We start from the raw sequence: 27,701 nt of genomic DNA on the forward strand, positions 1-27,701 counted from the left end.
CAGCATTAATGGGCCTTGGTATGGCATTGACACTGCCTCAGTATGTATGGTGGTGTTTTAAACCATTGTATTTTTTACAATTAGAATCATTACAGAATTATTTCAGTTTGGTGAAATTAAGTTTTTTGAGGAATTGCTAATGAAGGCAGTGAAAGACATCACAGTCAGCAGGGGCTGGATCAGAGGTGATAAAGTCTCTCATTTTTATCTTATTCACTAAAATGGATAGTCTTCCATTCAAGAAAAAAAATAACAGATTAAAGTAAAATAAAGCTAGAACATGTTGGAAACACTTAGCAAGTTGGCAGCATCTTTAAGGAGAGAAGCACAGCTGATAGTTGATATTGGCTAGTTTTCATTAGAACGTTGATGAAATGTTCCCAAATCCATTATTGTTAAAAATTAACATGCTGCTGTACCTTTCAAAAGTATCACATTTGAAATAATAGGTAGTGCCATGTAATTGCTTGTATTATTTGCAAAGAATACAGTTACATTTTATATGAGACCTCTAATAAGATCTTAAGCCAGTTCAAATGAAGGGTAATGAGTCAATGTTATTCTGCTTTTGGTCTTCCTGATGCTGATGAGCCTGCAATGTACTACCATTATTTCCTCTTTTTATTTTGGATCTGAACTTCCATGGGTTTCTTATTTCAATAATAACATTTTTCTCTTTCTGCAGTGACCTGCAGGGGATAAGCTGGAATGGCAGAACAAGTGTTCAGACTCCAAGGCTCACCACTAGCCATTCCTTGATTGAAGATGAGGCGATTTTTCTTAGTTCTGCCAGCACTAAGCTATTGGAAAGAGCTCACGGTATTCTTATGTAAGTATGGAATTTCTGTTGCTATACAAGAAGTGCAAATAATATTTGGGTTCAGATATCTTACTGCAATTACACAGGTCCTTGGTGAGACTGCACCTGGAATATTGTGTACAGTTTTGGTCACCTTACCAGAGAAAGGATATACTTGCCATAGAAGGAACTCAGCAAAGATTCACTGGACAGGTTCTAAGTGGGTTTGGTGCATGACGATAGATTGATTAGACTAGGCCTATATTCTCAAGAATATCGAAGAATGAGAGGTGATTTTCATTGAAATTTGCAAAATTCGTGCAGGTCTAGGTGCAGAAGTCAAGAACTAATGCTCAGAGTGTGAGAATAAGCCAGAAGATGATAAATCTTAGGAATTCTCTATGTTGCATTTTGTGGAGACTTATTGAACATGAAAAACTGAGACTAGTAGATTTCTGGATATTAATGAAATCGAAGGATATGGTGATAGGAAAATGTGCTGAGGTAGATGATCAGCCAAGAAGATGTTAAATGGTGGAACAGGTTCAAAGCGACAAATGGGCTGCTTCTAATCTTATTTCTTAGATTACTAAGTTGTATTGTGTACTCTCCTTAAAACCATGAACGTATATGAAATGTATTTTTGTATAACTGATGACTTTATGCTGTGTAAAATAAATGTTTGCCATATTTAATTGAATCTAGAATCTGGGCTGTGGCACATTCCAGTTTGATATTTCCAGATCAAGAAGACATAGGAAAAAAATAACCAGTGTCCTGTTTCTGAACTGTTGGAAAGTGAGAGATGTTGATGCCCTTTATTGAAAACTTTGCCAATACAATGCAAGGTCATTGTAAATAATGACTACTTGGTGGAGGACAATGCTTGTGGGAATGTAGACAAGCAAGAGTCAGTGCTTTCATGAATGAGAACTGGAGAGTAACACCTGATTAATAGATTTAAGTATTCTGGCTGAACAGCAATAGTCTGAGGTTTTGGGGAAGTTACATTGTTAAAGATCTGATGCATTACACTGTGGACTGAGTGTCCAGCTGCAATGCTCCCCAACATTGCCCGTGTGCATCATTGCCTCCTGGGATGTGAGTAATCATACTGGGCGTCTCTGTGCTGTACTTTCTCTGTATCATGTTTCTGAGATGTGTGAAAGTCACTTGATGTCCAAATCGGCATCAAAATGATGCCTTGATCTCATGAAAGATGGGGATTTCTTGAAGATTGTACATGAGGTAACTGAAGGTCCATGTATTTAATTTGGCAAAATTTCTTATGAATGTTTCATTCATTTGAACAAAACACTATTTTGTACGTTTTATGAAAATTATTAATTGTAACAGTATGCAAGTGCATGGTTTAGTCATTCAACTGCTCTATTCCCTTACACTCAGGGAATCTTTCTTATATATCAATATATTCAGATGGTTTTTATACAAAATTGTTTGCTCATGAGAACTGGAGAGTAACACCTGATTAATAGATTTAAGCATTCTAAAAGTGAGAGTTTGAAGAAACCCATTGATGTAGTTTGTTTTAATGTCACTGACAGTATCTGACCACAGTAGAAAATCACTGCATGCTTGTTCTAACCCCTGTTATTCTTCTGCTAGGAGGAGTAAGAACACAAAAGCCAAGCCAGTAATGCCAAAGGTGAGAATATGGACTGATGTGTGCTGTTTATCTTACCCTATGCAAGTTGATCACAATGACATTATAAATTGTGCTGCCTATTACTCATTTTTGTGCACAAAGACAATTTTTGTTTGCTGAAGTGACTGTTTGAAAGACTGCTTTAAAGTCTCAATTGAGCCTTGTGAATTTGTTGTTCAGTACTTCTGCTTCTCTGCCCTCTCACCTCTATTCTTTCCCTCTGTTGTCCCCCTCTTCCTCCCCACTAACTGGGTGCAGATTTAAATTTGTACCCAGTCAGTAGGACAGTAAGGCTGAAAATGATTAATTGTCTGTGTTGGATGATGAACACACTGTTATTTTTGAGTTGGCAAACAGCTTCCCTTCTTTCAGCTTGGTTACCAAAGATGGAAACTAACAGGCTTGCTGATGAGTGAAATTTTCCAGGTCTTCCAGCATCTATATTCATTCTACCCAACTTCACTAATGTTTACTGAATAAAAACGTTGCACTGGACATGGAGCAATATGTCCATTATTTACCAGGCTGTTTGTCAACGTGGTTGTGATGAATTCTGCCACTCTAGAATCACTTCACCATTAATTATGATGTTTTCAGGGAAAGATTTGTCAGATTCTATCCACTTGTGCTGGGATGAGTTGTACTTGTACAGAATGAGGTCTCAATCCTCTGTGTGAGATATAACTCACTGCAGCCAGGAGTTCCTGAGGGGAAGGTTCTAGATCCAATAGTCTTCCTCAGTGACTTCTATTGTTAGATTTGCAAATCCACTTCCAACCTCGATATAGCTAGTCTGACGGTTCAATGTAATCCCCAATTACCCCCTATTTTCGAAGCATAATACATATATATTCTCAGAAGGTTGTAAGTAAAGTGATAGTTAACAAATGCCCAAGATTTTTTTTCATCTTTTTCCTGTTCTCTTTGAAGTTCTTACTGGCCTTGCCACTGATGCAATTCAATTTATACCCATTTCCCTCCACCTAACTAGTTGCCATTCTTCATGATTGCCCTTCTGTAATGAATGTTGGTGATTGACAAGCACATCACCCATACTCAATCACACAGACAACCCCCGAGTTATTCGGTGGAGGGGTGTGGTTGCGTTCCTAGAAAATGGGCTGCATTGCAGTTTTCCATAATTCAAAGCCACGTCAACAGCACATGCTTCAAGAAACGCAAGTTGGAAAAAAATATCTGTGTTAACTTATTTACTTTTCTCCCCACATAAGTTCTTCCGTATCTCAAACTTTTGGGTAGAGATTTGTAAATTCTGTAGGGGCAACTTTCTGTCATCCGAACAGGTCTAACATGGGGGTCGCCTGTATCCTCTTTGACAACCAATGAATACCCTTCCAGCACTTGGTGCAGTGAGTAAATCTGTGGCCTCACAGCTGCAGTGACTCAAATCTGACCTCGGGTGCTGTCTGTGTTGAGTTTCTGTGTTCTCCCTGTGACAGCACCGGTTTTAACTGGGTGTTCCAGTTCCTCCCATATCCCAGAGACATGCAGATTGGTAGGTAAATTGGCTACTGTAAATTACCCCTTGTGTGTAGGTGAGAGCTAGAATCTGGAGTGTGGGCGTTGAGGAGAATGTGCGGAGAACACATTAGGATTAGCGTTGCATCAGTGTAAGTGAATGCTCGATGGGTGGCGTGGGCATGGGCTGAGGGGCCTGTTTCCATGCTGAATGTCTCCATGACTTTTTCTCCTGGAATTCAGCACCCTGAAGTTTGTATTCAGAATCACAACAAAAATGTTGATAAACCAATCCAGTTCAATAATGGAAGGAAATCTGCCGTGTTAGTCAGTCTGGCATATGTGTGACTTCAGACCCACCCATGTCCTTGTCTCTGTTCAATCATCTGTTGAAGATAGTTGTGATGGACACTTAGTGGCAGTGTTAGCAGCAATGTTCACGTCCTCTGAATGAATTAGGAAACTTGTATTTTTATTATGTGATGCATTATGGCCTGCATATTTCACTCACATACAATGTGTTAATTTCTCTCAGTGATCTTTCCATTCCAACTTATTCCCCTCTAATGCTGATTAAAACGTACAGGTTCTGACGTATGAAAATTTGTGGCAATGCTGTCAGCTGGTTTAAAATGATTTGTGTTTCTCTCTAATCTACAGCACTTATTAGATGTGAAGTCACTGAAGTACCTGGCAAGCCTGACCCTTCATGACCGCATCACCAAGTCTCTACTCCACTTGCACAAAAAGAAAAAGCCACCCAGCATTAGTGCTCAATTCCAGGTCAGTACATAGCGCACTTCATGGGTTCTTTCTTCTTGAGATTTTTTTTTGACTATTGTACATAGAATAGTAAGTGTCATCTACTAATCCAGATACCAGTGTTTGTTTACTGAGTAACCAGTAATCCATTGGTTTCTGACAACTTTCTGAATGATTTTATTTGTTTTGGGATATCTTTTATTTCTTAGCAGGCTCCATATGTAAGTTGTTCACCTCCCTTGAAAGATTTTTGACCTTCCCTACCAACTTCGAGAACATCTGCATAAAACCAATCAAACAAATTGAAAATAGAGATATAAAATATTTCAGGATGAGAAAAGCAATGGATTCATTTCAACTTATTTCTCCTGTACCTTAGTTTTCTGTGCACATTAAATAACCCCAGTTAGTTGGCTTCTTGCCACATCATGCCTTGAATAAAAGTGTTATTTCTGGCATGATTTAGAGAAGCATTAAATTAAAAATTGACATGAATTATTGATGGAGATAATTATTACACTTGCCTCAATTACCTTGAAAAGTGTTCACTGTGAGCAATGCCTTGTATTTATTTACTTAAAGTGCCAGTTACGTGCATTTTTAATTTTGCCTTTGTGGCAAAAGCAGCCTACTCATTATGAGAAAGTGAATCATCTCTTTTACTTTCCTTTTCCACATGGTATGGATATGGATCGAGTAAAGTGAGATTATGACAATGTTTTCCATTGCTCCCCATGAGACTTGTCCACATGGATTTTAAAAAAAGTTCAATTTTCATGATTTGGGCATCACTGGCAAGGACTGTATCTATTGTCCCTCTCTAATTACCCCAGAGAAGGTGGGAGTTAGCCACCTTTTGACTTACTGCTCTCCCTCTGATGAAGCTACTCCTACATACTATTGGGTAGGGTGTTCTAGATTTCGACCCAGCAAAGACAAAGGAGTGGTAATACACTTCCAACTCGGGATAGTGTAATGCTTGGAGGATAAATTGCAGGTAGTTGTGTTCCTGTGGGACTACAGTTCTTGTCCTTTTTGCTGATAGAATTGGCAGATATGGGTGGTGTCATGACACTTGTCTGGGCAAGTAACCATAGATGGTACATGATGTAATTGCTGTGTGCCTGTTGTAGAGGGATGGAGTACCAATCATACAGACTGCTTTATCCTTGATGGTGTCAAGCTGCTTGTGAGTTGTTGGAGCTGAACACATTCAGGCCAGTGGAGAATAGTCCTTCACATTCCTTCTGTACCTTGTGGCTGGTGCAATGGTTTTATGGTATCAGGAGGTGAATTTTTGCGGGATACCCAGCCTCTAACTTGCTCTTGTTGCCACTTTATTTACGTGACTGGTCCATTTGAGTTTCTGGTCACTGGTGACCCTCGGAAGGTTGATGGTGGAGTCTTGACAGATGTAATACCATTGAATGTCAAGGGGTAGGTCATTCGACGCTCTCTTGTTGGAGATGGTGATTGCCTGACACCTGTTGTACAAATTTTATTTGCTACTTAACAGCCCATTCCTAAATGTTGTCTCGGTATTACTACATGCAGGTACAGATTGCTTCATTTGATGAGGAGAAGCAAATGGAATTGAACATTGTGAAATCATCAATGAATACCTCCACTTTGACCTTCCTGTGGGAGAAAGATCATTGATAAAACAATGGAAAATGGTTGGCCTGGGACACTATCATGAGAAATTCCTGCAGTAATGTTCCAGGGTTGGGGATGATTGACTGCCAACATTCACAATCATTTTATATTTTTCTTCTGCTTGATGTCGAAGGCAGGCACTTGTACCTCAACCCTGGTTTGGGCAAGACTGTGGTGGGATCTGAAGCTGAGTGGTCCTGGTAAAACCCAAACTGGGGCATTGGCAAATATGTGTCGTTTGATGATGAGAGCTTCCATCACTTTACTGATAATTGGGAGTTGATTGATTGATTGGTGATCAGCTGGATTGGGTTTGTCCTGTGTTTTAGGAAACACGACATACCTAGGCTATTTTTTCACGTCAGATGTCAATGTTGTCACTGCACTGGAACAGCCTGGCTGGAGGCACAACTTGTTCTGAAACACAGGTTCTCTGTCCGACAGCTGGGTTGGTGTCCAATCCTTTAGCATTTGCTGTATTCAGTACTCTTAGCTGTTTTCCAACATTACATGGAGTGCATCTAATTGGCTGTAGACCAAATTCCATGATGGTGGGATCTCAGGAGGAAGTTCAGTTGGATCATCTATTCAGATCTCCTGGCTGAACATGATTTTGAATGGCCCTGCTCTCATTGAGGACGGAGATGTTCTTGGAGCATCCGCCTCCCATTAATTCTTTAATTGTCCACCACCATTCAGCTAGATATGGTAAGATCGCAGAGCATTGATCTATGAATAGACAGTTAGTGCAGTTTTTTACCTGAAAAATAAGAGATGGATTAATTTCATTTTCTGACCTTTTCGATGTATACATTTGACCTTGAAATGTTGACTGGTAATGCAATAATTCACTATTTCGTTTTTTTTTATGCAGGCTTCTCTCAATAAGCTCATGGAGACTCTGGGACAGGCAGAGCCTTACTTCGTCAAGTGCATTCGATCAAATGCAGAAAAGGTCTTGTATCTATTCCTCAGGTTAAAGACGAATTTGTTGAGAAACCATGATAGAAAATTCAAGTTGGTAGGGTAAATTGTACAAATACCAGAAGGGGAAAACATTCTCAAGGAGCAACATGTGCAGATTCTTGAAATCTGAAATAAAAGCAGCAATTGCTAGAAATTCATAGGAGGATGGGCAGCACGGTAGTGTAGCGGTTAGCGCGACGCTTTTACAGCGCCAGCGATCGGTGTTTGATTCCCGTCGCTGTCTGTAAGGAGTTTGTACGTTCTCCTGTGTCTGCGTGGGTTTCCTCTGGGTGCTCCGGTTTCCTCCCACATTCCAAAGACGTACAGGTAGGTTAATTTGGGTTTAAAATGGGCGGCGCGGACTTGTTGGGCCGGAAGGGCCTGTTACCACGCTGTAAATAAAATATTTTAAAAAATTTTTTTTAAAATTTAAGATAGACAGCATTATCATTGTAAGTTGTTGATAATTCATTTGAATAATGGTTTGCAATTGCATAAAGCCCATAACAACCAAAGGTGCTTGACAAAGGTGCCATCAAGGCTGAGTGAGGTTGCAGAGATGAAGGGAGGCAAGACCATGTCAGGTTTTATGAGGATGAGTTTTTACAAACACAAGTGTGCAAGGCAAAGTTAGGGGTCATGAGAGGAACTTAGCGGGTTGTTATGTAGATTTTTGACCTGAAATGTCGACATTTCCTTCCACCCACCCCCCCACCCCCCCCACCCCCCCCCCCCCACCCCCCACCCCCAACAGATGCTGGTGGACCCACTGAGTTCCTCCAACAGATTGTTTGTTGCTTTAAAGTCAGGGATGTTAGTTGAATGGATTTTGCTGTGAAATGTAGTGTAATCGATTTTGGTGTCTTCTGTGTAAATGTCTCAAGATGCGTATTAAGATGATGTTGGTTAGGTAACATATTGATGTGAAAGAATAGAGATCAATGCTGCAAGTTGGTGAGATCTTTGGGGTAATGTGCTGGATCAGCAAGAAAAATTCTTGCAATGATAAGAAAATAAGCAAGGGAAACCCACTGAAATTAGCAATGGGGAGAACAGTTTGGGCAAAGATAATGTGGTCAGATAAGGAGAGATTATGCAGCCTCATCAAAGTCTCAAAGGCTGCCATTTATGGTTTTGTTTAGGATTGTTTCAACAGAAAACCAATTGGAATAATTGAAGCATGGAGTTCTGAGTGAGATGGACAGATTTGGTTGGTGATGTGACATTCTTGGACTTGGGAGAGAAAAGGAAACTGGAAATGGGGAACTGTAGTGGGGCTCAAGTGTGAATTTTTAGGGAGATGTTGTAATGGGATCACTTTCAAAGATGAGGAAGCTATATCAGTTAGCATGGGGTGAGGGGTTGTAGGTGAAGAAGTGTGGTCAGAAATTGAATAAGAATGGGCTCAAAGGCGGGGTGAGTTTCTTAGGCAAGGTGAAAACAATGCTGCCTGCAGCTCTCTATAACCTTTACTTTTGTCAATTTGCAGCTTCCATTGCGCTTCAATGATCATCTAGTCCTGAGACAACTACGGTATACAGGCATGCTGGAAACCGTCAGGATACGACAATCAGGCTACGGTATTAAGTACACATTCCAGGTGAGTACCTCTGGTTACTTATGAGTGTTGATATTTTTATGCACTTCTCAATCCTGCTTTGAATCGGATTCAGGAATTGCCTCAATTTGAAAAGTGCAGCATAAATCAAGTCAATTGATTACAATTTGAACTGAATTCCAATGATTGGAATATCTGCATGTCACTGAGTCGAATGCTCAAACCTGGTGTAATTTGGCCAGTTTGCATATGTAAATTTGTATCCAGTTTTGAATTGTTCAATTTACATTTTGAAAAGTTTTTAACAAATGACACCTTGTATCTGATAGGGTAAGAAATTATAGAACTAAGTTGAGATCTTGTTAGTATTAACATCTGTCACCTGATGTTTAAGTTTATCGAACTGGAGCTCTATACAGAGCAGACTACCTCCAAATCCGTACCCATTCTGATTGGCTCATTCCAGCCACTTTGCCTTTTTTGAATGAAAGTCTTCAGATTTTGTTACTTCTGCAGGCATTCAGTCTGCAGTTCATGGGTGCTGTTATTTCCCCCTCTGCAGCATTCTGATCTTCAATTACAAATCCAGATGTTTGAATGTTCATAATGACATTCACATTCATAAGTGTGTTTCCAGCAGGATTCCACATTAATGATCAGGAGTGGAAACTCTAGCGATTCTTTCTGTCTCCTGCAACACTACCCACTGTTGTTGACCTGTTGTTGCCTTTGCTGAGTTCATCTCATTCAACAGGACCTGGTTGGATTCTAATGGTGGTTTCAGCATGAATGTAATGTCCTTTTTATTGCTGGAGGGAGTGGGTTGTACTCCCAGCAGTAGAATGCTTTATTTAAAACAAGTGATGATCAGTTGATGTGTTGATTACAGCTGATGTGAGATATGTTTTGAAATATTTCAGGAATTTGTGGATCATTTCCGTGTACTCTTGCCGCAAGGTACCACCTCTTCTCAATGCAGTATTCAGGAGTTTGTGAGAAGTGTGAACCTCAACATAAATAGTTATCAAGTCGGCGAAACAATGGTGCGTTTTACCATATGAAACAGCAAATGTGCTGAATTGAATTGGAAATTTACTGTTAAAAGCTGTTAAGCAAATTTATATTGACAGCAAAATGTAAGGTGCACGTGGGAATCCTGCTCTGTGGGAGTTACAAACGTTGTATTGTTTGTATTATAATATTTCTAGTACAGTCTAGAACAGTCTCTGTTTCTGCCAAAAGCGATAGTTTCAATTGTTCTCTGAGAGGAGATAGAAAGTCATTTTTGTGTTTTAAAAAAAATCCTCTGTTTTGGTTTCCTGAAAGCATTTATTCATGTTGGTTACAAGTACAACCACGATTTTCCCGCAACAGTTTGATTTTTAAGTTTGATGGTAAAAGTTTGTAGATTTGGGGATTGCACATGACTGTGATGCCTACCCCATCTAACATTTGTTTGCACTTTTCAGCATGAGTCATGAGAAAGTTAGATGGGCCCAAGGTGAAATTTTCAACCCCTCCTCTTCCCAATTATCTGTCTTCATGAATACATCAATAATTTGACATCTGGCTCAAGAGCCAAATTTCTGTCATCTGCACCTCTTTAAGATCCCTGGACCGTGCTTTATTTCCATTCTTCCGACTCTGTTTTCAAGCACTGATGCAGCTCCCTTCCACCATGTAATACCCTATAATGTTTTGTTTCATTAGAGGTGCTGTTTCAGGAGATGCTATTGCATCTGCGTATTTACTTGTTCCTACACGTCTGTGAAGAATAGGAGGATGACTAGAGGGAGGGTAGGACCAATCAGGGATAAAAGAGGGAACGTGTGCCTGGAGTCAGAAGAGGTAGGGGAGGTCCTTAATGAATATTTTGCTTCAGTATTCACCAGAGAGAGAGACCTTGATGTTTGTGAGGATGGCGTACGACAGCCTGATACACTAGAGCATGTCGACGTGAAGAAAGAAGATGTGCTGGAACTTTTGAAAAACATTAGGATAGATTCTTAGAGACAGGATTTATGAGCATTTGGAGAAGCATAGGCTGATTAGGGACAGTCAGCATGGGAGGGGCAGGTCATGCCTCATGAGCCTGATTGAATTCTTTGAGGATGTGACATAGCACATTGATGAAGGTAGAGCAGTGGATGTGGTACATGGATTTTAGTAAGGTGTTTGATAAGGTTCCTCATGGAAGGCTTATTCAGAAAGTCAGGAGGCATGGGATCCCGGGAAACTTGGCTGTGTGGATTCAGAATTGGGTTGCTCATAAAAGACAGAAGGTGGTGGTAGATGGAGCGTATGCTGCCTGGAGGTCGGTGACCAGTATTGTTCTGCAGGGATCTGTTCTGGGACCCCTGCTCTTTGTGATTTTTATAAATGACTTGTATGAGGATGTGGAAGGGTGGGTTAGTAAGTTTGATGATGATACAAATGTTGGTGGTGTAGTGGATAGTGTAGAAGGTTGCTATAGATTACAACAGGATATTGATAGAATGCAGAACTGGGCTGAGAAGTGGCAGATGGAGTTCAACCTGGAAAAGTGTGAAGTGATATACTTCAGGAGATCAAATTCGAAGGCAGAATACAAGGTTAATGGCAGGACTCTTAGCAGTGTGGAGGAACAGAAGGATCTTGGGGTCCAGGTCCATAGATCCCTCAAGGTTGCTGCGCAGGTCAATAGGGTTGTTAAGAAGGCATATGGTTTGTTGGCCTTCATTAGTCGGGGTATTGAGTTCAAGAGCTGCAAGTTAATGTTGCAACTCTATAAAGCTCTGGCTAGACCACACTAGGAGTATTGTGTTCAGTTCTGGTCACCTCATTATAGGAAGGATGTGGAAGCTTCAGAGAGGGTGCAGAGGAGATTTACCAAGATGTTGCCTGGATTGGAGAGCATGCCTTATGAGGATAGGTTGAGCAAGCCAGGGCTTTTTGGAGCGAAGGAGGATGAGAGGTGACTTGATAGAGGTGTACAAGATGATAAGAGGCATAGATCGAGTGGACAGTCAGAGACTTTTTCCCAGGGCGTAAATGGCTAACATGAGGGGACATAATTTTAAGGTGATTGGTATAGGGGGGATGTCAGAGGTAAGTTTTTTTACATAGAGAATAGTGGGTGCGTGGAACGCACTGCCGGCAGAGGTGTTGGACGCAGGTACATCAGGGATGTTTAAGGGACTCTTAGATAGCCACATGAATGGTAGAGAAATGGAGGGTTAAGTGGGAGGGAAGGGTTATATAGATCTTAGAGCAGAATAAAATGTCAGCACAACATCGTGGACTGAAGGGCCTGTACTGTGCTGTAATGTTCTTTGCCGTTCCTTAGCTATGTAATACTGTTATGCATATCCCTCCATAGATATTTATGAAGGAGAGTGAACGTCAAAGGCTGCAGAACATGTTACACAAGGAGGTCCTGAGGAGAATCATTTTGCTTCAGAATTGGTTTCGCACTGTGCTTGAACGGCGACAGTTTCTCCAGATGAAACGAGCAGCAGTTGTGATACAGGTTTGTACAGAACTGAAAGCTGCCATGGTTCATTTTTAATTTAGTAGAACCCTGTACACAAATTTAACATGAATCCTGGGAGAAAGCAGCTCCTGAAGGCAAGCAACAATAAGTAACTCTCTGCTGTATATGCTCTTTGTCCAAACTGTTGCTTGTTTGCTGAAAACAGCTTGTTCCTTAAAGCTCGATTGATTCTGTTTTGATTATACAACCGGTCTATTCTGTTTGAATCTTCTGAGTCTGGTGACTTTAAACATAATTTTTCTCATGTGATTGCTTTGTTTTTTTAACTGTCAATTCTTTGCCAGATTTATTTTGGTTCTCACTCACCAGGAATTAGACTAAGACAATCCAAACCAGTTTTCTTTTGGATTCTTTGCACATTGGATTTGAACACAGAGGTGGCTGAAACCAGCTGTTAACTACCTCTTCACAACATGCACACTCCCCTTGACTAATTATTCTGTGTAATTTTTTTTACAGATATTTAAAACAGTCAGTCAGATGTCCTTTTTGCAAAATGCTTTTTTAACAGTATTTTTGGTTTTTATGGCAACATAAGCAGAAGTGATATATTCCAAGTTTTTGCAATATTTTCTCTTTTCACTTTTTCTTTGCAGAATTATTGGCGAAGCTACAAAATGAGGCAAAACCTCATTTGCACAGACTCCAGTGTCTTAGATGCAGCAGCAACCAGTATTCAAGCTATGTGGAAAAGCTATAGCCAGAGAAAGATGTACTTGCAAATGCGTGATGCAGCTATTGTCATACAGAGGTGCTGGCGTGATTATTGCAAGCACAAGCTTGCAGCACTGTGCATTCAGACATACTGGAGAAGGTACAAGGAAATGCAAACATACAGAGCTTTCAGGGATAGTATCATTAAGATTCAAGCAGCAAACAGAGGATTTGTGGTGCGACGCAGGTAATTGTTCAAGACTTGCTTTTGTCTCTTGTTTGTATTACCCTAAAATTGAATCAGATTCATGACCAGTTGTAGATACATTGGTGCGTGTACATAGCACGTCAGTCACAGATATTCTCACTACTACCCCTTGTTTTTGTACTCAGGCTGGAATTACTGGTGCATTCAGTTTTAGATTCAAATTGGAACCATCAAGTCAGAAAGGATGTTAAGTTTAATTATCTACTGAGCACTGAGGGCATTCACTTGACCTTTTAATTGAACGAAAACAAATCCAGTAGGTAGATTCCAGCCCCTTTAATGATCAGAATTGAATTCTTGCTTTTTGTTTCAGATTTCAGGCACTGAGAAGACAAAAGTGCAAAGAAAAGAAAAAACAGCTGGATCGTGAACAAAAAAGGGCATTGGATAAAAACCTGGATGAGACCCTTTCTCAGCTTGCTGTATCTGATCAAAACAAATTGGAACGGAATGAGAGCCCTGCTTCGAAAGAGAATGACATTCAGGATGTACCTGCTGACTGTAATGATATATCCCTCGATATGCAGGGTGGAACTTTCAACTTTGCCAATAGTGCAAATTTGCTCCAGGGTGTTACGGTAAGGGAGAGACCAAAGTCGTTATCTGGGGACCCTGATAAGCAGAAAGTGGTGCGTGCCAAACGACACAGTCGGAGAATGAGAGAATTGGAGCAAGCCATATTCAGTCTTGAACTGCTGAAGGTGAGATCAGGAGGTGTGTCTCCCTCAGAGGAGGGGCGCTGGTCTAATGAACTGATTTCTGATAGTGTGAACTCCTTGTCTCCTCAGGGAACACCAGACAGTGAGAGCTCAAGAGGTAGTTTTGAGGTACCCATTGGTGATGATGGCCAGAAGAGACACCCCTGTTTAACTGTTTCTGATGACCGAGTCTCTGATTGCAGCCTCTATTCTGCTCAGGATAATCTTTCAACTAGTCCAAAGCTCAATGATCAGGATCCATCCACTAGTCTGCAACTTAATGGAAATGACCTGTCTTCCAGTCCTCGTGCTAACACTAATTGTCATAGTCATATTTCCATGTCTCCAGAAATAGCCAACAGAGAATTTGATTTTCAAAGATCAAGTTCTGAAGATCGATCTCCCAGTCCGAGACCAACAGAGGGCCTCTATTTTGGTCCTAAGCTGAATTCCAGTCTTTCAAGCCAGTTGCCAAATCACGACAGTGTGCCCAGTAGCCCAGTGCCGAATGACACTACTGTTGCTGGTATTGATGACCATGAAATCAAAGACACTACCATTGGACCCAAAACAAACAGAGAAGAAGGTGACAAAGCTTCGCCAAGCTATGCTGAACCTGCCATAGTGGACGATGCAAGCATGGATTCCTTCTCACATACTAAAATTTTGGAAAAACTGGAATGGTTAAATGTACAGCAGGCAGAGAGACAAAAGCAAAAACGGCAGCAGAATGAGAAGGAGATGATGGAACAGATAAGGCAGCAAACAGAGATCCTTGAGAAACAACGCAAAGTTTTTGAAAAGCAGGAGAAGGATATGTTTGAGAGACAGCGAGGGGAAGCTCTGCAGAAGATAGAGCAGGGCAGACAGAATGATTCCCCTCAGGTTCCTTTCAAATCTCCGAGCAAGCAGGCAGACAGGCCTCAGTCTTTTCTTGTCATGCACTCAGACAGAAAATGGGATCCAAATTCAGGTTCTCTTTCAACAGCAACCACTGAGTCTAAGTTATTGAAAACTGCGGAATCTTTTGATAGTGACAATACCTCAGGTCAGCCCATAGTAAAAAATAGGGCTGTTAGCATGTTTTTTGAAACAAAGGAATTGCAACCAAGTGGCCAACAGGAAATTCATAAGCCAGATGGCTGGACCCCTAAGCTGAGTTTGGAGTCCCGTGAAGCCCTTCCCAGTGCAGAGCGTTTCCAACAGGCTTCACCTCAAAGAGGGAATGCAAGCACAAAAGAAGAGTCGACCAATAATATTGCCAAGGACAGGACCAATGTCTTATTCTTTTTGCCAAAAGACACGAATACACTGAGCAAGTAAGTTCCTTTCCTTGTGTATTCAGAAATACAAATAAACAGTGGAGGTTTGGGTAAAGGCTACTGTGTAGTAGTGTATTAATATACAGCACCAGTAGAATAACCAGTGAATGCTTGGTTGTAAGGCAAAGCTTGGCCAGAGAGTGATGAAGAAACTTCCCAGCTTTGGAAAGAGTCATTTGCTTGTTCTGTTTCAGTAGTTTGTAACATAGGATGGAGTTGGCTCTTTATATACAGGAAAAATAAGATTCTAAATGGCTTAAGAAACAAGTGAACAAAGTATACAGATCTTTTCTTTGGAGCCTTAACGTATCAACTTTTTTTATAATAATGAAACACTTGTAGTCACACCAGCTGAAAATAGGAGAGGTTAAGTAACTGGTGACGCTTAATTTTGGCTTGTTGAAGCATATAAATTGTAGACAACTTCGTGAATCTGGGAAAAATGCATTAATGTAGAAAGCAGTATGATGAACATTGCAACACACACAAAATGCTGGAGGAACTCAGCAGGTCAGGCAGCATCTATGGAGGGAAATAAACAGTCGATGTTTTGGGTTGAGACCCTTCATCGGGACTGGAAAGGAAGAGGGCAGAAGCTGGCTTCTCTCACAGTAAGGGTCAAAGGTGCAGGCAGAACTTGCAGACAGTAATTAAACATTGTAGTTTAAAAAGCTTTGTCTGAACATAAAATTTGTTTACAATGGTTGACAGAGTTTCTCGCTGTCCCTTGACATTTTGTTCATTCTTGCATCCACTGGTCTGCATCAGAACATCTTATAAATACTTATAAATATTTTGGTAGATTTCTTTCACAGATTTGCTTTTTCATCAAAATGAACAGTATTTACAAATGTGCAAAAGTGAAGGTGAAAGAAAGACCATTGGGACCACCTGCCTTATCCACTCTCCTCCCCAGGATTGTTCCACGGTCCTCCCCCAAAGCAGCTTTTAAAGTTACTTTCTGGGAAAGCAAAACAATGGGGTAAATTTGGGCTGGGAATTGCTACCCGATTCCCAAAGAAACAAAGCAAATTACAAAGCATTTTTATCCATTCCATGCCACAAAGGATTAAGCACTTGTGTTTACCTGACCCAAGCTGTGCTTTGGTTTGTGTAAGTAACATTTTGTCCAATCTGGTGTTTAAGATATTCAAATCTGAACTAATGGTAGTGTCACAGAAAGTACACAGAGAACAGTGATCTTCGTGTACAAGCTCAAGAATCCCTGAATCTGGCTGAATGGGTTGGTAAGGAGGTGAAGAAAGCATACAAGGTACTTGCCTTCATTAGCCAGGGCATAGAATATAAGAGCTGGAAGGTTATGATACGACTTTATGAAGCATTGGTTAGGCTACAACTGGACTATTGTGTGCAGTTCTACTTACCACATTGTAGGAAGGACATAATTGCTTTGGAGTGGGTGCAGAGGAGATTCAGTAGGTTGTTGCCTTGGATGAAGTGCTTCAGTTAAGAGGAAAGACTGAATAGGCTGGGTTATTTTTCTTGGAGCTGAGGAGGCAGAAGGTACATTGTTCATATATGCAAAACTGAGAGGGACACAGATAGGGTGGATAGTAAGAAACTTCCTCACAGCAGAGATATTTAAAACTAGTGGCGTAGGTTTAGAGTAAGATGTAGAATATTGAGAGGGAATATAAGGAAGAATTTTTTCACCCAGGTGGTGTTTGGAATCTGGAACACACTGCCCAAGCTGGTGGTTGGTGCACAATGTTTGAAAGCTATCTATGTGAGGATTTAAATTGCTGAGGCCTGCAAAGCATTGGACCAAGCACTGATAAATGGGATTAGTATCGATGGGTACTTACTGGTCAGCATGGACGTGGTGGGCCAAAGGGCCTGTTTCTGTGCTGTATGACTCTACCTGGCAAAATTATCATCAGCAACTTGTAAGGCAGTAAAATCTTGAAATCACTATTTTAGGTAGTCTCTTGGATATGAGCCCAGAAGATAGTTTGGGATTTGAAATTCTGCCTTGTTCATAAAGGGCACACTTCAGTTAAGAGAGATGAGGAAACTGTCAGTGTTGATTGCTTTTTTTGAGGCTATGGCTTCGGCAGATATTGAGACAATATAGACAGAGTTTAGCATTGCTCTATCTACTCTGATTGTGCTGATGGAGTATTGGAGAGGGAGTGTTACTTTAAACTCTGCCTTCTTTCACACCCTCCCTGGTTTTCCATATTGGTGTGCCATTCTTTTTCTGTCTAACCTGTTCTGTTTCTGACTTTGGCTATACTTAACATTATTTAATGCAGTTAATTTATTTGCTGGGATGTGACATTGCTTGGTGCTTGAAATGGAAAGTGTGTCAATTCTCAACATGCAAAGCATCGGATTCAGTTTTTTTTCTTTTATTACATTGATTTGTTTTTTGACTGTTTAAAAGACAAGCATTGGCTTTTAAGCAGTAAGTTGTACAAGGCTGTCAACTGTTTCAGAAAGCAATGAGTTTACCATGTCAAGATAACCATGGGTTGGTTATCTGGTTCATTGTCGCACCAAGTGGTGAAATGCAATTGTTGCGGTCTGTGCAGAGGTACAGGATTGCATACTATAGTATTATAGAGATTGGGGGACTGGAAGCATAGAGCTGCAGTTCTGCAGAATTGTAGAACTAAAGAATTCAATAGACCCCTGAGAAAATTGTAAATGGAAATGAAGAAAAAGGCATGCGAGAGAATGGAGTAAAAGTTGAGTCTAACAAAGTTAGAGTCATAGAGTTACACAGTATGGAAACAGGCCCTTTGGCCCAACCTGTCCATGCCGACCAAGATGCCCATATCCCTTTAAACCTTTCCTATCCACGTACCTGTTCAAATGTCTTTTAAATGTTGTTGTACCTGCCTCAACAACTTCCTCTGGCAACTCGTTCCATATATGTACCACCCTGTCTCCTGAGAGAATTAGGAAAATACGTAATGGGGTTTATGTATGGAAGTGGAATCTCAAAGTTGTTACATGTGCTTATAGAATCCACTCTTTTTAAAACAAAAATTGGAAAGACATTGAATATCTATCATAATTTATTAAGTTGCTTGCTAGTCAATGTTTTGAAAGTGCATTAACCTTCAGGGGCCTTTAATTCGGAATAGATCATTGTATATTTGAAATGGTCTTTTTGGAATTTTCCCCTTCATGATTTTTCCCCCAGAAGTAAGTAGTATTTAGTAGTATTGCAGTACAAATTTGTCATTAATTTGGAAAGTTTGATTATGATAGGTTGGATGTCTTGAAGATTGGTTGTTGTGCAGTTGCCATAGGCTTGAAAGTAACATCTGTGCCACAATAGTGCCAGGCAATGACTGTCTCCACAGAGAGTTTCACCATCTACTTTTGACACTTGGTAGTGTTATCATCCCACCATCAACACCCCAGACATCACAATTGATCAGAAACTCAGCTTGGACCAGCCACATGAAACCATGGCAATAAGAGCAATTAAGAGGCTGGTACCCTGTCGTGAGTGACTCACTTCCTGATGCCCTAAAGCTTTTCCACCAAGTGCAAGGTACAAGTCCAGAGCATTATGGAATCCTTTCCACTTGCCTGGATGAGTGCAGCTACAGCAACTCACAAGTTCAACATTATCCGTCTGGCACAGTGGTGCTGCTAGTAGAACTACTGTCTCACAGCCCCAGCAACCTGAGTTCAATCTTCTGGTGCTGTCTGCATAGAGCTTGCATGTTCTCCCTGTGATTGTGTGGGTTTCCTCTGAGTGTTCCAGTTTCCTCCCACATTCCAAAGACAGGCATTGGTTGGTTAATTGGCTATTGTAAATTGTCCCTGGTATGTAAGTGAGTGGTAGAATCTGGGAGAAGTTGATAATAAAATGGCACTAGTGGAAATGGTTGTTTGATGGATTTGGTGGCTTGAAGAGCCTCCGTGTTGTGTGACTCTAGAAAGCAGCTTAATTGGATTCCATTCACCACCCTAAGTATTCATTCTCTCCACCTTTGGTGCACAGTGGTTGGTGCATACCATTTACAAAATACATTATAGTTATTCACAGAGGCTATGTGGACAGCATTGCCCAAACCCGCAAGCTCACCATAAAGAAAGGCAAGGTCAGCTGGCGCAAGGACACTGTCATCTGCAATTTCCCCTCCAAGTTGCATACATCCTGATTTGGAAATATATCACTGGTCCATCACTGGGTTTAAATGCTTAAAATCCCTACCCGACAGCACCATGGGAGTACCACAAGGACCTCATTGGTTCACTACCACCTTTTTGTGGGCATTTAGTGGATGGGCAATAAATGCTGGCCTTGCCTGTGATGCCCGGATCCGCAGAATTATTTTTAGAAAATTCTGTCGTCCGTGTATTTCTTCAAAGCTTTTTCATTTCTGAGCTGCTGACTCTCAGTTTCACCTGTTTGCAGTTGCATTGTAGTAGTGTTCAATTTAAGGTGTGAATCATTAATTGGGTGTTGTAAGAGTGTTGTCTAATGACTCTATGTAACACAAAGAAGGGTGTAATCTAACAACCACTTCGATGTGTAATAACCTGTTCTTTGAAGTGTTTCATTTATAGCTCCAAATGATTTTTGTTGGATTTCTTTCTATTTCCACTGAAGAGTTGGTTGAATGGTGAGGGAATTCTTAACATGGAATTGAGTATAGAGCTGGAGTTAATATTCAAGGCAGTGAAATCGTATTCTATTAATTTCAAAGATGCAGACAGCTGTCTAATGGCCATTATTCATACATGAGTCTTCCCGGCCATGAGAGCATAACACTGAAGCTTGGTCACATTATAGTTTAATGGGTTTGTACAGCTCATTTCACAGCTTCAGAACATAAGTGTTCCACAGCTAATGAAGTATTTTTGAATGGTGGTCACTGTTACCATGTAGAAATATCAATCAATGAGGTAACAGATCAGATAATCTAGTGTTACTGAAATTAATGAGGCTTTGGCTAAGATGGGGGAGAATCTCTCACTTCTTATGTTAGTCTTTTGAGATCTTTTATGTTCAGAAGGCAGCCAGGTTTTAGTTTAACTTTCTCTCTGAAGAAGTATGTCAACTTTTGATAATGCTGCACTCCCTCATTGCTGTATTGAATTGCCACTTTGAATTATATGCTTAATTTGATGCACAGTTGAGCATGATTCACTGGACAGAAATCTGGGATGAGAATCCATACTCATCTTTTTACCAGCATCCCCTTCCCTGCAACTCACAATCCTCCCCATCTAACCCAGGGAGAAGACAGCATTTGTTGCCTGAGCTGCCACACATGAGGGTTAGGACACACCTGGAAATAACTGAGTTGGTATGGCTCAGCCTATGATGGTCATTGTGTTTTCCCATGGCCACTGAATCCCAATTGTTTGTGTTGTTAAGTTCTGCCTTCAGTGTATGTGAGTATTATTCATTATTAATACTGAATTTTACAGGATTGACAAAGGTTCTGTGAATCTGGAAAAATCTCCTGCTTTTTCCAAAGAAGATGAAGCTTTCACAGAAAAGATGGTGAAAACATCACAGCTAAAAGTAACTGATGTAAGCAATTTAATCCTCTTTGGTAGATTGTGAAGTTTAGGATATGATGAAGCAGTTGGTTAAGAGAGCACAAGTCTGTGGTGAATGAGGTTTATTTAAATTAAATCTTGTATGTGTCCAGCTGTGGAACCTAATGACACCATGGCATCAAACTGGAGATTTGTGATACTTAAGCCACCTTTGCACTTGAGTTTTCATAAGAAGCATTCAATCTTTGAATTTGATTTCTTAAATTTTTCTTTTACCCACGCACTGTCTCCTGATCAAGCAAAGTGGGTCAGGCAACAATAGCCTTCCTGCAATTGCTCCGAAATAGCTGTTGTTCATGAGCAAATTGGTGTATTGGGGGTTATCAGTCTTTGACTGTTGTGTGTGTTTGTGTGTGTGGGGTGGGGTGGGGGGTGGGTGTCGGTGTTGGTGGGGTGCGGCATTGCATCAAATCACAGTTCTGTACCCACCAGGCCTCCACTTTCCAGCAGGAATTGCAGAATAGTGATCAGGGGAAGGAAACATCACTAATTCAACAGAGATGCTATCTAGCTTGAAACTGCCTGACCTGTATAAGTTAATGCTATACCTGTATGCTCCTACTGTTGCAAGGATCTAAGTATGCTTTTATAAGTATAGCAATGGCTATAACCTCTTGCAATATTTACATTCTTCATTACTATAACTTGCCTTTTTATTGTTTGTGTGTTTTGTCTAGTCTTCCTCAGGGCTCATGGTGATCCAGTGTGTTATTTGGACGCTCTCCTCATAGTTACGTTTTGATTTTTGTGTGTTATTCGGTCAATCAGGTTGCAAGACCAGTGCACAAAAAGAGAGCCCGCATGGCGCGGACCCGCTCTGATTTCTTGACTAGAAGCTGTAACGCTGAAGGGGAGGGAGAGACTGAGGAAGAGGAGTATGATGACCCCTCCATTGAGCCCCCTCTCTCCCCCAACCAACCTAGATCTGAGCTGAGGCCCAAGGACAGTGCCGGACAGGCCTGTTACAGTGACTCAGAAATGGTAAATAAATTATGGCCAGTTGGGTGTGAGGCAAATCTGGGAGCATCTCTTTGCTAACCCTTACTGTGGAGTAGAAAGCAATACTGACATCTGGAACTGCTTAACTTCTCCCAACTTTCAGATTTTAGAAGGTAACACTCAATGCATAAGCACAGTGCCTTTTTCTGTGGATTACTGTGATGTTCACAGTGTTATGTACTGCAGGTTTATTTCTATACACAGTCATAAATGCTCTTAACCCAAAAGATTTTCCAGTTTGTTGAGCAGAATATTAGTTGGATTATTGACAATGGTACAATTATTATATTTCAGCAGACTAAGGTATAATATACACATCTGACATTCTATCTATCGGGTAGGATTTATTTTTAATAATAAATTGCAAATTTTACTGCCAGATTCCTGAATTCAAGACCCAAGTGACCAGTGTTGAGATGGATTCCTGCAGAATATACCTAAAATCATCTCTAGAAATCTGAAATAAAAACAGAAAATACTGGAAATACTCAGCAGGCAGCTTCTGTGAAGAGAGAAACAGAACTAACAATTCAGTTTGATGACCTTTCATGCCTGACCTGCTGAATATTTGCAACATTTTCTGTTTTTATTTCTGGAGATTTTTTTTTGTTTAGAACTCTGCAGATTGTCATGTTTTGGGCCATTTTCTCAATTCTGAAGCTGTACAAAAAAATTGTGTTGGCAGTCCATAATTAAAGGCACTTTATCACACAGATTTAGTCCCTTGCCTGAGACTCAACACGTATTGTGTTCAATAGATTTTACCAATTTGACTTGCAGACTTGCATAGAAATATTTTGGTGCGTCCCATTTAAGGCTCATCTCCAGAAGCATTCGCTTTCTGCTTTTAATTCCTCAACTAATGATGCTGACATTGTAACATTTCAACTTAAATAATAACTCAGCATAGATTGGGGTTAAATGGGGAGGGCAAGATGGAAAAATGGTCTGTTCTTCCCCTCTCATTTTGCTAGAGCATGTTGTGAAGATTGGAATAAACTCAATTGCAGTGATGCCTTTGGTTAACTATGAGGTAAAACTAGCTCCACAAGCGAAGTATAAGCTACTGCAGCAACCCAAAGAACTTACCTCAGCAAGATTTGACATTTTCAAGAGAGGGAGATAAGAGATGAATCTTGAAGATACCCCAGAAAGTGAAGGATATGTTAAGTAAGGTTCTTATGAATGTGATTGAGTGTTTCCTTTTATTGCTCTGGAAATCCTTGCTAAACTCTAGAAGATCTCGTCACACTGTTCTTGAACTGGATGTGGGCCATTGTTTTACTAAGGCGATCTTCTTCACTAGCCCCTACTACTTCCCTGAACTGTAATATGGCCATCACAGTATTCACCTAGTCATCTTTATTTACCAAATTACGCATGCCATAGCTTAGCTAATCGCAACTGCTTGGTTTTGCACTTACACATCTACTTTGCCTCTTTGACATTTAACGCCTAAAATCAATCTATATTCTAATGTCTGAGTTTTATTAACAGCATGTTGGGTGGCTAGATGCTACCACTATTTTTTCTTTCACTGGCAATTTGGGTGTTGACTTCACAAATAAGTGCTGAGAATTTTTGTTTTTTAACTTTTTAATAAGTGTGAAGTGTTAATATAGTTATGAATATTTTATAAAGTATCTCTTGTGGATGTTTTTCATATTGCTTGCAGTTTTTATTTTCTATCCAAAGATTGTCAGACAATTTCTTACAAGGTATGTCATGTATTGACTGAGGATTATATTTTCTGAGGTATCAGACTCGTTCAATATATATGGTGCCACCCACCGTCTGACTCCCCTTACCCAACCCCTAACCCACACCACGACTGATGTTGCAAATTACATTGTATGTTCACATGTAAAAAGAGTAAATGCTGGAAAAAAGCAGCAGGTCAGGCAGCATATTTAGAAAAAAGAAACTTAAATTTGTTTTGTTGTGTTGTATGTGGCAGTGTGACATACAATCTGTAATCTGGAGACAAGTACTGATGCTGCCCACGGCTTCTTGAAGTTTGAATTGTAATGCATATAAAGTGTATGAAAGGTCCTTGAAAGGTGTCAGGGTCCTATGAAACGGCGTTTAGCCATATCTTTTAATGCTCTGCAATTGGTGGATTAAAAAAGAGTCAAAGTTCATGTCCACTTGGAAATTGCACTTGGAAAGAAAGTTACAATGACTTACTTTCTAATAGCAGCTCATGATCAAATTGAAAATGTAGGTCCTGTTGGTATAAGTGATGGGATGTTAATAAACCTGAATTGTTCAGGTATCTGGTTGTGAGCCAGTTCGGTAGATATTGGGAAAAATGAGCAAATTGTTGACCATTGAAGTAAAGCTCCAAGTTACCCAGAAGCTTGGAGTTCACTTGAAGGAAACAATGTCCACCATAGTACATCTTAACACAATGAGTTGACAATCTCAGCTTCATCATTGGAGAAGATTAATGAACTGCTGAGGCTTGGTTCAAAACTCATTCTATAATGTTTTTGATGTAACATTGGAGATAAAAAGAAGTATCACAAAATCATAGATGCTAGGACTTTATACCTGTGTGTTTCTTGCCTGACGTTCTTAATTCATCATCTTGAATTGTGCCTCTAGCCCACCACTGTTTGACCAGAAGTAATATAACTGATGGTTTCCCCTGATAAGTCCTGCAGACTAGGACAGTATTTGTAGTTGTGCTCCTGAATGTTTCCCATCGTTCATTACACTTTATGACAATTCGTGTGACAAGGATGAACAATAACCTCTTAGAGAGGTGGAATTGGAGGTAATAAAAGCCCATGTTTTTCACTTGCCTCAGAGTGCCTTGCAAAAGAGAATGCCTTTGCAAAGTCTGAGGGATAGAGAGGACTTGCAGGTCTTATCGTTGGTATTGGTTTATTATTGTCACTTGTACCGAGGTACAGTGAAAAACTTGTCTTGCATACCGTTTGTACATATCAATTCATTACACAGTGCATTGAGGTAGTACAGGATAAAAACAATAACAGAATACAGAGTAAAGTGTCACAGCTACAGAGGCAATGCAGGTTGGCAATAAGGTGCAAGGTCATAAGGTAGATTCTGAGGTCAAGAGTCCACCTCATCGTATAAGGGATCCATTCAATAGTCTTTATCACTTTGGGGTAGAAGCTGTCCTTGAGCCTGGTGGTACGTGCCCTCAGGCTCCTGTATCTTCTACCTGATGGGAGAGAAGAGAAGAGAGAATGATCTGGGTGGGTGGGATCTTTGATTATGTTGGCTGCTTCACCAAGGCAGCGAGAGGTATAGAGTCCATGGAGGGGAGGCTGGTTTCTGTGATGTGCTGTGCTGTGTCCACAACTCTCTGCAGTTTCTTGTGGTCCTGGGCGGAGCAGTTGCTGTACCAAGCTGTGATACATCCAGATAGGATGCTTTCTATGAATCAATAAAAGTTGGTGAGTGTTAAAGGGAACGTGCCAAATTTCTTTAGACTCCTGAGGAAGTAGAGGTGCCGGTGAGCTTTCTTGGCTGTGGTGTCTATGTGGTTGGACCAGGACAAGCTATTGGTGATGTTCACTCCTAGGAACTTGAAGCTCTCAACCTCAATACCATTGATATAGACAGGTGCATGTACACCGTCCCCTTTCCTGAAGTCAATGACCAGCTCTTTTGTTTTGCTGACATAGAGGGAAAGGTTGTTGTCATGACACCATGTCACTAAGCTCTCTATCTCCTTCCTGTATCTGACTCATCATTATTTGCGATACGGCCCACTACGGTTGTATCATCTGCAAACTTGTAGATGGAGTTAGAGCAGAATCTGGCCACGCAGTCATGAGTGTATAGGGAGTAGAGTAGAGTAGAGGGCTGAGGATTCAGCCTTGTGGGGCACCAGTGTTGAGAATAATCGTGTTGGAGGTATTGCTGCCTATCCTCACTGATTGCAGTCTGTTGGTCAGAAAGTCAAGGATCCATTTGCAGAGGGAGGTGTTGAGTCCCAGGTCTCAGAGTCTGGTGATGAGTTTGCTTAGAATTATAGTTTTGAAGGCAGAGCTGTAGTCAATAAACAATAGTCTGACATAGGTGTCTTTACTGTCCAGATGCTCCAGAGATGAGTGTAGAGTGTTTCGGCAGTAAGCAAATTGCAGTGGGTCGAGTTTTTCCAGGAGGCTAGAGTTAATGCGTGCCATGACCTGCCTCTCAAAGCACTTCGTGATGGTGGATGTCAGAGCCACCAGTTGGTAGTCATTAAGGCACATTACCTTAGGTACCAGGATGATAGTGGTCTTCTTAAAACAGGTGGGAACTTCAGATTGAAGCAGGGAGAGGTTAAATATATCTGCAAATATCCCTGCCAGCTGATCAGCACAATATCTGAGCACACGGCCAAGGACACCATCTGGCCAGATGCTCACTCTCCAGAAGACTGATCTTGCGTCCTCGATGGTGACCACAGGTTCAGTTGCATTGGAGGTTGTCAGGGTGGGTGATGCCAAACCAATCCCCTTCTGTTCAAAATGTGCATAGAATGCGTTAAGCTCATCAGGAAGGGATGCGCTGTTGTTGACTATGCTGCCGTACTTCATTTTATAGCCTGTTATAGCCTGTAAGCCCTGCCACAACTGCCAGTTGGTCTGGGACTCTATTTTGAACTGGTATTGTCTCTTGGCATCTCTGATAGCCTTATGGAGGCTGTATCTTGATTCCTTGTAGAGGTCAGGATCACCTGATTGGAATGCAGCAGTCCTCGACTTCATTTGGGAGTGGATCTTCCAATTCATCCATCGTTTCCGGTTTGGGAACACCTGTATTGTCCTCTTTGGTACACAGCCCTCAACACACTTGCTGATAAAGTCCTAGAAAGTATCCTATCTGGATACATTACAGCTTCGTATGGCAACTGCCTCTGCCCGGGACCACAAGAAACTGCAGAGAGTTGTGGACACAGCCCAACACATCACGGAAACCAGCCTCCCCTCCATGGACTCTGTCTATACCTCTCGCTGCCTTGGTGAAGCAGCTGACATAATCAAAGACCCCACCCACCTGGGTCATTCTCTCTTCTCTTCTCTCCCATCAGGCAGAAGATACAGGAGCCTGAGGGCGCATATCACCAGGCTCAAGGACAGCTTCTATCCCACTGTGATAAGACTATTAAATGGTTCCCTTATACGATGAGATGGACTCTTGACCTCACAATCTAGCTTGTTATGACCTTGCACCTTATTATCTACCTGGCAATGCACTTCCTGTAGCTGTGACACTTTACTCTGTGTTCTGTTATTGTTTTTACCCTGTACTACCTCAATGCACTGTGTAATGAATTGATCTGTATGAACAGTATGCAAGACAGGTTTTTCACTGTACCTCAGTACAAGTGACAATAATAGACCAATGCCAATACTAATACCAAAGTCTGTGATGGTGGGGACATGCTCATCAAGGCTGGCAGCTGAGTCTTTGAACATGGACCAGTCCACTGACTCAAAGCAGTCGCGTAGAAATTTATCTATTTCCTCAGACCAGCACTACATGACTCTCTGTACTGGATCCTCTTGTTTCAGTTTCTGTTTGTATGAGGGAGGAGGAGCACAGCCTGGTGGTCTGATTTACCAAAGTGAGGGAAAGGGATGGCTCAGAAGACATCTTTGATAGTTGTATAGCAATGGTCAAGGGTGTTAGGGCCCCTGGAGAGACAGGTGATGTGCTGGTGGTACTTTGGTAACACAGTCTTGGAGGTTGGCCTGGTTGAAGTCACTTGCAATAATGAAGAGGGCCTCAGGGTATCCTGTTTCAAGGCTGTGGACCACAGA

The 27,701-nt window shown here is 41.0% G+C and overlaps 1 protein-coding gene across 11 annotated transcripts in view; it reads left to right on the forward strand.

Moving 5' to 3' along the window:
• myo9aa (myosin IXAa) overlaps nucleotides 1–27,701 on the forward strand; it is a 250,140-nt gene that overhangs the window by 175,777 nt on the left and 46,662 nt on the right. For 9 of the 11 annotated variants that reach the window (XM_052042434.1, XM_052042436.1, XM_052042433.1 and 6 more), the window contains 11 exons: nucleotides 686–829; nucleotides 2,426–2,465; nucleotides 4,605–4,727; nucleotides 7,237–7,317; nucleotides 8,818–8,928; nucleotides 9,807–9,929; nucleotides 12,245–12,394; nucleotides 13,015–13,319; nucleotides 13,654–15,357; nucleotides 20,782–20,887; nucleotides 21,685–21,897. In XM_052042434.1, the coding sequence (XP_051898394.1) occupies nucleotides 686–829; nucleotides 2,426–2,465; nucleotides 4,605–4,727; nucleotides 7,237–7,317; nucleotides 8,818–8,928; nucleotides 9,807–9,929; nucleotides 12,245–12,394; nucleotides 13,015–13,319; nucleotides 13,654–15,357; nucleotides 20,782–20,887; nucleotides 21,685–21,897 (3,100 nt within the window). The remainder of the gene's footprint in view (nucleotides 1–685; nucleotides 830–2,425; nucleotides 2,466–4,604; nucleotides 4,728–7,236; nucleotides 7,318–8,817; nucleotides 8,929–9,806; nucleotides 9,930–12,244; nucleotides 12,395–13,014; nucleotides 13,320–13,653; nucleotides 15,358–20,781; nucleotides 20,888–21,684; nucleotides 21,898–27,701) is intronic. The other 2 variants (XM_052042440.1, XM_052042442.1) reach the window with 2 other exon arrangements.

The sequence above is a fragment of the Pristis pectinata genome, chromosome 32 (genome assembly GCF_009764475.1).
Source record: "Pristis pectinata isolate sPriPec2 chromosome 32, sPriPec2.1.pri, whole genome shotgun sequence".
Lineage (NCBI taxonomy): Eukaryota > Metazoa > Chordata > Chondrichthyes > Rhinopristiformes > Pristidae > Pristis > Pristis pectinata.